Source organism: Barbus barbus (genome assembly GCF_936440315.1).
Source record: "Barbus barbus genome assembly, chromosome: 37".
Lineage (NCBI taxonomy): Eukaryota > Metazoa > Chordata > Actinopteri > Cypriniformes > Cyprinidae > Barbus > Barbus barbus.
The window spans coordinates 1,550,001-1,561,367 of NC_136715.1; the positions used below are offsets into that span (position 1 = coordinate 1,550,001).

Sequence of the window (11,367 nt, forward strand, 5' to 3'; positions counted from 1 at the left end):
TATATATATATATTTTGTGTGCGTGCAAAATATAAAACGTATAGCTCTAAATGTATATTATATATATATATATATATATATATATATATATATATATTAGGTGTGTAACTGTACACGTATTCGTATTGAACCCTTCGGTACAAAGTGTGTGAAATACAATGTTCTCAGTGCCACTGCGCTCAACAACGCAGCCCAAGTGACATAAACAATCGAAAAATGATGATATTGTATCGACGATAGCCAGAGATATTGTCAAAAACATCAATTATTGGCAAAATTAAGAGTATTTGGCATTTCCAATTAATGTAGGCCTGTTACATTCTTATTTTTATTAGACCTATTATTAAAGAAAAATAAGAAAAAAACAAACAAACATGAAATAAATATACTGACAACACTAATTGATATGTAAATCAAAACATATCAGATATTTAAAAAACACTATTAGAAATGACTAAATATGTTTATTGCAAATGTTTACTTTCTTTAGAGGAAACTATATTAAAATGTAATGTTTTCAAGGAATACAAATTCAGCAAATTAAACGAGATGAAAACCACGTGAAATTAATTTATTAACAACCCTTTCTGACTTATAAAATCCAGGTACAGTTGTGGTCAGAATTATTGGCACCCTTGGTAAATATGATCAAAGAAGGCTGTGAAAATTTATCTGCATTGTTAATCCGTTTAATCTTTTATTTTTTTTTAAATCACAAAAATCTAACCTTTCATTGGATAATAAGAATTTAAAATGGGGGGAAATATTATTATGAAATAAATGTTTTTCTCTAATACACATTGGCCACAATTAACGGCACCCTCTTTTTCAATACTTTCTGAAACCTCCAACCTCCACAGCTCTGAGTTTTGTAATGCCTGATGAGGTTAGAGAACACCTGACGAGAGATCAGAGACCATTCCTTCATCCAGAATCACTCCAGATCCTTCAGATTCCCAGCTCCATGACGGTGCTTCTTCTCTTCAGTTCACCTCACTCATTTTCTACAGAGTTCAGGTCAGAGGACTGGAATGGCCAGCAGAAGCTTGGTTTTGTGCTCAGTGACCCATTTTTGTGTTGTTTTTGAGGTTTGTGTTTGGATTATTGTCCGGTTGGAAGATCCAAACATGGCCCATTATAAGACAAGATGTGTCTAAACAAGATGACCAGGACCTTCAGCAGAAATATAGGCCCACAACATCAAAAATACAGCAGTATATTTCATTGTACACTTATCCCTGTGTTCACCAAACCCATCTTGAGTGTTTGCTGCTAAAAAGCTAATTTTTTAGTTTCATCTGACCATAGAAGCCAGTCCCATTTGAAGTGCCAGTCCTGTCTGATAACTGAATATGCTGGAGATTGTTTTTGGATGAGCTAGGAGAATTTTTCTTGAAACCCTCCCAAACAACACGTGGTGATGTAGGGGCTGTTTGATAATATTTTTTAAGGTTTTCTGACCCCGAGACTCAACTATTTTCTGCAATTTTCCAGCTGTGGTCCTTGAAGAGTCTTTAGCCACTCAAACGCTCCTTCTCACCGTGCATTAGGACGATATAGACACACGTCCTCTTCCAGGCAGTTTCACAACATTTTCTGTTGATTGGAAATTCTTAATTATTGCCCTGATGGTGGAAATGGGAATTTTCACTGCTCTAGCTCTTTTCTTAAAGCCACTTCACTAATTTGTGAAGCTCAATTATCTTTTGCTGCACATCAGAAATATATTCTATGGTTTTTCTCATTGTGATGGATGATTAAGGGAATTTGGGCTTTGTTTTCCCTCCTATTTATATTTCTGTGAAACAGGAAGCCATGGCTGGATCATTTCATATAATCAAACTGGAGTGCTCAAAATTGTGAATATGAATGGGAATATACTTCAGAGATATTTTACTCATAAGAATTTCTAGGGGTGCCAATAATTGTGTCAAACATGTATTTGAGAAAAACATTTATTTCATAATGAGATTTTCCCCTATTTTCAATTGTTTTACTTCAATGAAAGGTTAGATTTTTGTGATTTTTTAAAATAAAAGATCAAAAGGATTAATAATGCAGGTTTATTTTCAGAGCCGCCTTTGACCATATTTACCAAGGGTGCCAATAATTCTGACCACGACTGTATATCAGATGAACTCAGAGTCTGAATGATCTTTGTGTTTACATACATGACTGCAAACAGGTTTTTCATGTTCATACAGTGCCGTGTGTTTCCTCTCCAGATGTATCTGAGGTCGTCTATCTACTCTGTGAAGTGTGAACGACAAACAACCTGTTCACCTGCTATCAGACGTGTTAGGACAGACTCTCTGAGTGCTGACTCAACCTTACTCGCTCTATTACACAAACATTAAACAAACAAACACCGAACGCTGGCGCTTCACACAGCTGAACTAACACCGCTAAACCTTACTGGTGACATAACACACAAAAAAATTAATTCAATTGATCAAACCAAACGCAAAACGTTCCTAAAAGCAAACACGTATCAGTCTCTTACCTTGTTATAGTTGCCAGATTTAATTCCTACAGGAACTTTACTCTGGAAGAAAAAGTAAATAGAGTAAATCCTAATTGTACGACAAAAAACTACATCTCTTTTTGATCAATAACAGTTGGAGTAAATAGAATTGCATGAAACAGAATGAAGGTTTCAAAACTAGACTCAACCTCACTAACGTCTCTTTTTTGGATAGTCAAATTAAAACAAATTAGCCAAATGTGTTGAACTCTGACCTCTGGGCACGGCTCTACGTGACAGTCTTTAATCGAGCAGTGGTCATCATTAGGCCAGAATGGACACGGACGCTTCAGATTCACCTGAAGAGAAAAAATACATTGAGTTTCTGTGCTCAAAATACTTCTTAGCTGGATAAGACAACAGTAAACTTATGAGAATACAAAAAATCTAGCATATGATATAAATAATACAAAATTAAAATATTTATATATTAATATAAAGTTAAATATATAATAAAACAAAGTATTTTTTTTAAATAAATTCCTATAATAATATTTTAATTTTAGATTAAATGAATAAGTATACAGAATATTAAAATTAAATAAAATGAAATAATTAAAACATACAAAAATAATTATATTTGATATTATTATTATTATTAAGAATAGATTGTATATAAAATTTTAAATTATTTACATTTATAATAAAATGTACATTTATTAAACATAATACATGTAAATATAATTAATACAAAATAAAAATAAAACAACAGTAGTGTTGTTAAATACAAATGTATCAAAATATTAAAATATATTATAAATAAAAATAATATGAAATGCAATTATGTTAACTGATTCCCTAATAATAAATCACATAAAATAAAAATAAATAAATATAATTATAATATAAATATTATAAAATACAATACAGAATACATATTATTTTTTTAGTGTTATTCTTAGCATTGAGTAAAATGGCTTAAAGTATACATAATATAACAAATAAATTGCGTTATAATAAATCATATAAAATAAAAATAAAATGTTAATATATTTAGAATATAATATAAATAATACATTATTTTAGGATTATTTTTAGCATCGAGGAAAAAGGCAAAAAAAAAAAGTATACATATTAATAGATAATAATAACAGCAACAACATTAAAAGGACATAAAGTCAATGGTATTTTGCTTTGTTTATACTTTTTGACTGAACTGAAAGTTTTAGTGCATAAATCTTTATCAGTAAGTAATCAAACATTTAACATCATATCTAAACAGCTGGCTGGATATCCAAGGCTTCATTTGAGAAATCAGTCAGCTTCGACATTATGCCACGTCGTCCACGTTCATGACTACGAATACAAGCCCCTCATATTCATTCATCCAGACCGTAAGACCAGGTAAAGATGCAGTAATTCATCTGTAGTTAATTGCAACAACACTGCTTTCTACAGAGATTTCAGGTCACGATTCACAGGAAATCTGTGAGGTTTCCATAGCAAGCGTATATCATTAAGACATAAATTCACCTTGTAGTATCGGAAGAAGTCTCTCTCTGTGAGCTTGCGAATGTAAGGATAAATCTTGAAGTTGTTGAAGACGTCAATGCTCTCGATGTCACAGAAACAGTCGTCCAAGACACCTGTTAACTGCAGAAAACAGATCAGATATCTAATTAACAGGAATAATAATAACAGTTATATCACAATTAAAAAAAGCCCCAAAATAGAATATATCACCATTTTCCATCTGTTTAGTTTCTCATGTGAAATATATGCAAATGCATGTTGCTTTGTGTTTGAAACTGACCTCAAATTAATGATTAAAACTGATCAGATCAGTACAAGGCTGTAAAGCCTACCTTAATTAAATTAAATAATAAATAACTTAAAAAAATAATTAAATTTTTTTAAATAACTTTCAAAAAATAAGCAGCAACACAAAAAAATTAATAAATTCAATAAAAAAAAACCTTAAATACAGACAAAACCAAGCAGCTAAATAAATAAATTGAGATAATAAATAGCTTTTAAATAACTTAAATCTTAAAAACAAAAATATGTTAATTTTGACTTTATTTAACATATTTGTTATTTATTTGTTAAAATATGTTAATTTATTTTTTTTAAATACAGATCACGCCAAGCATCAAATAATAATAATAACAATAATAATTTTAAAAATAAAAATATATGTTAAATTATTTATATATGTTACATTAATTAAAATGTTTATTTATTTATAATATATTTATATTTTTAAAAAAGAGGAAACGCCAAGCAGCAAAAAAAAGAGGAAGAAGAAGAATTTATAAAATAAGAATATATATTAAAAAAATAAAACTAATTAATTTGGCAGTTATAAATCGCACACACACGACTTCTGACCTGCTTTGAATGTAAAAGTCCAAAAAGTCCCAAAGCAAACAGGGACGCCTCCCAAAAACTGCATCTGTTTCCAGACATGCCTTTACAGACGCACCAGCTGTGTTAAGTTAAAGGGCTTCATGCGGGTTCTAGCAGCGGTCATCCCTAATGCAGGACTGGATCACAAACCGCTTCAGATGAGCTGTCAAACTTTACCAACTACCGCGTGGAAATACAGCCGCGTCGCTCCGCCTCCAAACAAAGACACGTCACATGCGACTGTAGTTCTTCACTGGCGCGCTTTGCGCTGTAGCGAACGGTGGAGGGAGGGATTAAAGACTACAAAACCCATAATCCCGTTGACGACAGCGCATCAAGCGGACCAATGGGACAACACCACGCTGAATAACAGACGGCTCTCTTTCCTGCGTATTTTAAATTTCTGTTCATATATACTCTATACATACTTCCCTTTATCATTCGTTTAAATTAAGTAAATTTAACCTTTTTAATTATAGAATATATGCTTAATTGAGAGTCAAATTATTTGAAACTTGAATACAATGCTTATAATAAAAACAAATGTATAAAATGTGTAACAAATGAGTAATTAAATAAACGTAAAACACACATCTGAGCCTAAAATGTTTCGGATACATATCAAAATATTTCACTGACAGCCACACAGCGATTTAGCAACATAAACATGCAGAAGTTCGACAGAAAAACACTAAACGGCGCAGAAAACCGCAACTGCGGACGTGATGACGTCACATGCGCGCGACAGTAGAACATGCCAGAAATACTATGACAACTGTGTCAAAAACAAACATATTAATATTAATCATGTGTGTGTTTTAGTCATAGCATCAAATAAACTTACATGACACAAGCAGCTTTGGTCCTGGCTGTCCGGAGTCTGCTTCTCTGGGCTTTTGCTCTTGCCGTTGTTTTGAAACCATCCCCGGCTGAAATGAGCGCAGAATAAACTCAGGAGTAAAACCAGCAGTCCGAGGGTCTGTGTAGCGTTTAACATTGCTCACGCAAAACACGTTTCCAGAAGCCCAACACATAAACAGACGACGAAACCACTCAAACTTCCCGTTTAGAGAACACGCCAGAACCCCCTGATTACACGCTAACTTACACATCCATTATAAAGATGAGCGGTGTCGCGTCTGCTGTCGGGAAATAAACACGCTAAAAATGCTCAAAATAATGGAAATTGCACCAGCCAAACATCGACACCGGAACACGTTATATAGTGGAGGCGTGGCTAAGCGAGCGGGGCGTTGAAGTGGGCGGTGCTTATGCGGTAGCGTCAGATGATTGATCGATGTTTGCTCCGCCCCCGCTCAGTACGGAGACCGCATTATCTGCGAATTCACTGAAGACTTTCACTTTTTCATTCTTTTAAGCGCAAAAATGCTCATCTTGAGAATTGCACTCAGTGTAGATTGTGATTAAAACACTAAATAAATAACATCAGTGGAAAATAAATGAACATAGGCTACAAAATATATTATTGCAGCGTCTTATCAGTCGCCGAATGAGCACATAAAAAGGTCACAAATTATAAATTACATAAAAATGACCATAAACTTGTAAATAGCTGACTATAGTTCGCTAAAAAGAACAATAGTTTGTGATTTTTTATATTTCTCATGTGACCAACGCCTTCACTCCTAGTGTTAAACTAGATTAATCATATTTAAATATGCTGTCATTTCAATTTATTTCCGTTTTCATTTCTTAAAATTAAGACATTTGTTTATTCATGTTTTTCAAGGTAGTATAAAATGCAGAAAGAATTGCTTTGACTGATAAAACGTAAAGAGAATAAATGTTATATTATCTGAGTTCCAGCCATCTCTGGTATTTTATATAAGGATAATGTATTTATAATGCAATGCAGTTTTTTAATGCAGCTCTAATCGACCACTGTAAACAATACTATAGAAATTCTGCCTCATTCTGTGATAAGAAGCCACATTAATATCCAAAAGGAAATTATTTCAAACACCAGTTCTGACATGACTTTTAGGATTGATAAAGGCACTCAGTTTAATGCATGTATTTTATGCATGCAAGCTTTTAGTAAACCAGAGCCTTGGTGATCAAAACAGCAGTTCAGATTTTCTGTATTTAATTTAATTTAATTCCTAATTGCACATGTTGAGTTGTTCCTCTGAAGGAGTGTTGTTTATGGATTTTTCCTCTTGAATTGCAGAAATAAAGACTTAGCTGATATGACTTTTATTGTGCTCTTAGTTTTTACTTAAACATGCACACAACCTGAAATTCTGGTCTGTATATGAAAAAACACACAAGGATGTAGGATTTAGATTGTTATGTGGGACTGTTTACAAGAGGGAATCTGCCATAAAGTGTGGTAGCTCTTGGTTGTTCAGCAGATTTGAAAGATGTGCTCATGCATAATTTGCATCAGTTTTTTCTACCATTTTCTTGTCTTCATGTGTAATTATTAACCTTTTTTAACCTGATCTGAAGACTTCAGACTGAAGTGATTTACAGTACTCAAGAACAGTCGTCCTGGTTCAACATGGGGTTCAGTGATTTGGTCGAGGACATAATGGTGAAAGAGGAACTCAAACTTTATAGTCAGATGCTGTCTGTGGGTTTACAACATTATTGTGTCCACAAACTCAGGCCAGCATTTCTAAATGGACCATAAAGAGCAACCAAATCTTTCAAGCTGATCACATGTAGAGGTAACTCAATCAGTATTTTTCTTGACAGAGAAATTGAAAAGGAAAAACATGTTCATCCAAGTGCTAAACCTTGTCACAGTTTTAAAAGATTGATTTATGGATTCCATATTAAAGAAACCCAACATTTCAGCTGTGATTCGAAATAACTGAAACCATACAGTTATACAGTATTTTAAGTAAAATATTTGGCTTTGGATAAAAGCACCTGCTTTGGTAAATGTAAAATGAATAAGAAATGCATGTTAGATTTATTCATTACTAAGCAAATGTGACATTTTTTGCAGATTCTCCAGAATTTCTTGTTTCTACCAAAAAATGAAAATTTATTTGTTTTTCCCAAATTCAATCATTGATTCAAATTTCTCATAAGCTTAATTGATTTGGTGTAAAGAGAGAAGAATTAATGACTATTTTTGTTTGAAAACTACATATAAAATAGCTACCAAAATAAATGTTGGTAACTACAGTTTGACTAAAAGTAATGACTAAAAGTTGACAAAAATGCAATGACTTTTCATCGATTAAAACTATGAAAGACTCAAATGACTAAAATGTGACTAAGACTATTAAGCATTCTTGTCTCAAGATAAAGACTAAGACTAAATGCCAAAAGTAAGACTGAAACAGACGTATAGTGCGTGATAACTTTAGCACTCCGCCCTAGGGATCCGCCCATTTACCCTCCTCTTGATTTAATCAGCATCACGGGGGGTAATCTGGTCAGAAGTGGTTGAAAGTGGACAGAAGGGACAGATTCAAATGCCAGGTGTAAACAGGTGTGTGTCTCCATCGTCCACTTGTGATCTGATCAACCAAATCGCATCTTAATACCGTAAACAGGGCCTCAGTGGTAACTGTGCTGCAGATCGTGTCAGCTTCTTTTGGCAAAAACCTGTAGGGTACATTTGCCTGAGCTAGTACAGTTAAGAAGTGTGATGGAATTTTTTACATTTTAATATATTTAGTAATCAATGTATAATAATCAAAGAGATCTGAGTAATCCGTAAGACTTAATCCATAAGATCAAGAAGGTAAATGGGTTTTCTTGTGTAACTGTGTGCATACGTGTCAGTCTTTACATGTTTTTTTATGAATGTTAGCAATATGTATCAGATATGACATGGCGTGATGGGGGGAGCTACTGGTTGGTGGAAGGCTGTAAACCCAAGGGATTATGGTCACCGTGAACTGTAACTGTGGACTTTATAAGATGCTCTGTGTGTTATCTCTTTGCTCACAGCAAGCTGTGTGTAAACCAGGGCCTGTATTCATGAAAAATCTCAGTGCTAAGAGTTGCTTTCTAAGAAAATTCTTAGAAATGTGGGTGTTTGCTCTTAAAATTAAAGAAAAGATCCTAGTAAAGACAAAAGTAATTCAGAAAGCATCTTAACCCTTAAAAGAGGTCTTAAGGTCCAAAATTGTTAGGAGTACAGACGAGGACTTTTAAGAGGCTTAAGAGTTTCTTTAGCAGTGGAGAAAATGGATGAAACATGAAGAGGGAGAAGAAATGTGTTGCACACAATGCATGACAGTGAGTTAATAAGACACTACACATTAGATCGTGCACGGATCATGTTTGTGATGATCTTATTAGAGACACACTAACATCTCCGACACCACGCTGAAATGCCACAGCGCCAGAAATGGATGTAATGACTACATTAACATATTTGGCAACTGGAAAAATGCAAATATGCAGCAGTTATTTGGGTCTGTCACAACCGTTTATAAGCAAAGTGACCACACAAACAATTACAGCACTTTCAGAACTTTATTGTGTCACTCTTCATTTCCTATAAAATACGTTAAGTATGACAGTATGGTAAATCAAAAATAAAGAATATATATACATGTGTGTGTGTGTGTGAGAGAGAGAGTACGGTAAAACAGGAAAAATTATGCCTGTAATTTCAAAGTGAAGGCTTATAATAGACCCTACTCTTAAAAGCGCTCTTTTATTTCCTTCTTGACAACCAACCAATCACAGTCTTCAAAACAGTCTGCATTAGAAGCTTCTACTCACAAACAATACAGAAATAATAACAGACAGCAAAGCACTGGAACAGCGCTTCTGTGTTTCTATGTACATAAATCTGGAATAAAAAATCAAAAGTTAAAAATAAACACTAATTTGACAAATGAAACAAAAAACATTCACTATTAATTAGTTATCAATATGTTTGTTTATACAGCTCCACTAATTTGAACTACAATTAACCTAGACATTCAAGGTCAAACCAACTACATATATCTTATAGATTCAGTAATGGCTATCATTAAAACTTGTCAACATTACAAAAACAAATTTTCTATTTAATTCAAGTTTTTTTAGTGTCTTCTTTCTTATCACGCTTCTTTAATATTCTTGGGAAAAGCTTTGAGATGTTGGGTTTGCCATGTGCTCTTCTGGTTTCTGATTGTTCCACAGACTCAGGGATGGACAGCAAAGACCCAAATCCTGAGCTGTGAGATGAGGCTTTTGAGCGCGATGAGCTAAAAACTGAAGCGCTGTCTGCTCCTGATCGTGATCTGAATGAACCGTAAGCAGAACTTCCCATGGAAAATGTGTCCGACTGCTCATCTCCACTCACTGGGGAAAATAAAATACAAATCAGTAAGACTCCTATTGAACACAATTCTGAAATGTATATATTGTATATATTATATATAATAATGTAGCCTTTTAGTAATCATAAGGTGCCCTTTAAAATATTATACAAATACTCTATTAATCAGATGCAAATTTTTGTGTGTGAAATATATTACAAGCCTGATCACTATATTGCAACTATTTAAAAATGACCATAGAGATTTATAGAATCTGAAACAAAAAAAAAAAAAATGGAAGAACAAATTATCAGAATAAAAACAAGTGCTTAAACTCCAGAAAACTTTGATCATCAGCCTAAGGAGTTCAAAATAAATATTACATGTGCTATACTTAAATTATTTCATTTCAGGTTTGCCTTTGCTGTCATAATTTAAATGATCAACATTGCTGTTAAAAATTGAGAAAATGAGAGATGTACAAAGAGTCCAAATTTTAAGAGGAAAAACAAATGTTCACATGTTCACAACAAAACAGATGGGATTAATGGAAAACACTTCCATGTCACATGGAGACTCAAGTGCCAAATTAAACAAAATCCACTCACTGTTTGGTGGTGGCAATTCCATGCTGTTATATCGTTTTATGGCCCCTGATTTGTAACTTGAGTAATATGAATCTCTGGACCGTGATGATCCTAAAACTGAGTCTGCTCCTGATCGTGATCTGAATGAACCATAAGCAGAACTTCCCAGAGACCATGAATCAGATCCATCATCTCCACTCACTGTAATAATGAAAGCAGAAAGCGGATCAGTGCTAGAACATTTACATTAATGCATTTGACAGACCAATGTTAATCCAAAGTGACTGACATGCCATTAAGGGAATATATTCATCAGTTCATGTGGTTGTGAATCATTCAGATAGTCAGTCAGTGTTATGTCATCTCTAAATGGGTCAGGAAATTAAAGATTCACTTAGTGCTCTGTGGTTCACTTAAACAGAATATATAATATAAATGCAATGTTCAAGCTGATTTACTTTGACCCTACAGCTCTTGCCTGGCTTCCAGTGTGGGGTAACATATTACAAGTAAATCGAGTTACATTATCAGATTAATAGTAAAGTAACTCATTAATATATATCTATAGAAAAAAAAACATCTCAGTTTATTTTTCTAATTTTCCCATTTATTGACTGACAACTGTCTGGTCCTCGTGTTGATGGAAACTGGGAGTGAGGAGCAGAGA

The 11,367-nt window shown here is 33.5% G+C and overlaps 2 protein-coding genes across 2 annotated transcripts in view; both read right to left on the bottom strand.

The window, feature by feature from the left end:
- LOC306856780 (ERO1-like protein beta) overlaps positions 1 to 5,965 on the bottom strand; it is a 17,787-nt gene extending 11,822 nt beyond the window's left edge. The window contains exons 1-4 of the mRNA XM_079396248.1: positions 5,718 to 5,965; positions 3,998 to 4,117; positions 2,740 to 2,823; positions 2,504 to 2,545 (exon numbers count right to left, since the gene is read on the bottom strand). Coding sequence (XP_079252374.1) covers positions 2,504 to 2,545; positions 2,740 to 2,823; positions 3,998 to 4,117; positions 5,718 to 5,870 — 399 coding nt within the window. The 5' untranslated portion in view covers positions 5,871 to 5,965. The remainder of the gene's footprint in view (positions 1 to 2,503; positions 2,546 to 2,739; positions 2,824 to 3,997; positions 4,118 to 5,717) is intronic.
- A 3,919-nt stretch (positions 5,966 to 9,884) lies between these two features.
- Positions 9,885 to 11,367, bottom strand: part of LOC306856598 (GTPase IMAP family member 8-like) — a gene marked incomplete at both ends in the record, with an annotated part of 38,322 nt that continues 36,839 nt past the window's right edge. Inside the window, 2 exons of the mRNA XM_079395960.1 lie at positions 9,885 to 10,156; positions 10,722 to 10,901. Of these exons, the coding sequence (XP_079252086.1) occupies positions 9,885 to 10,156; positions 10,722 to 10,901 (452 nt within the window). The remainder of the gene's footprint in view (positions 10,157 to 10,721; positions 10,902 to 11,367) is intronic.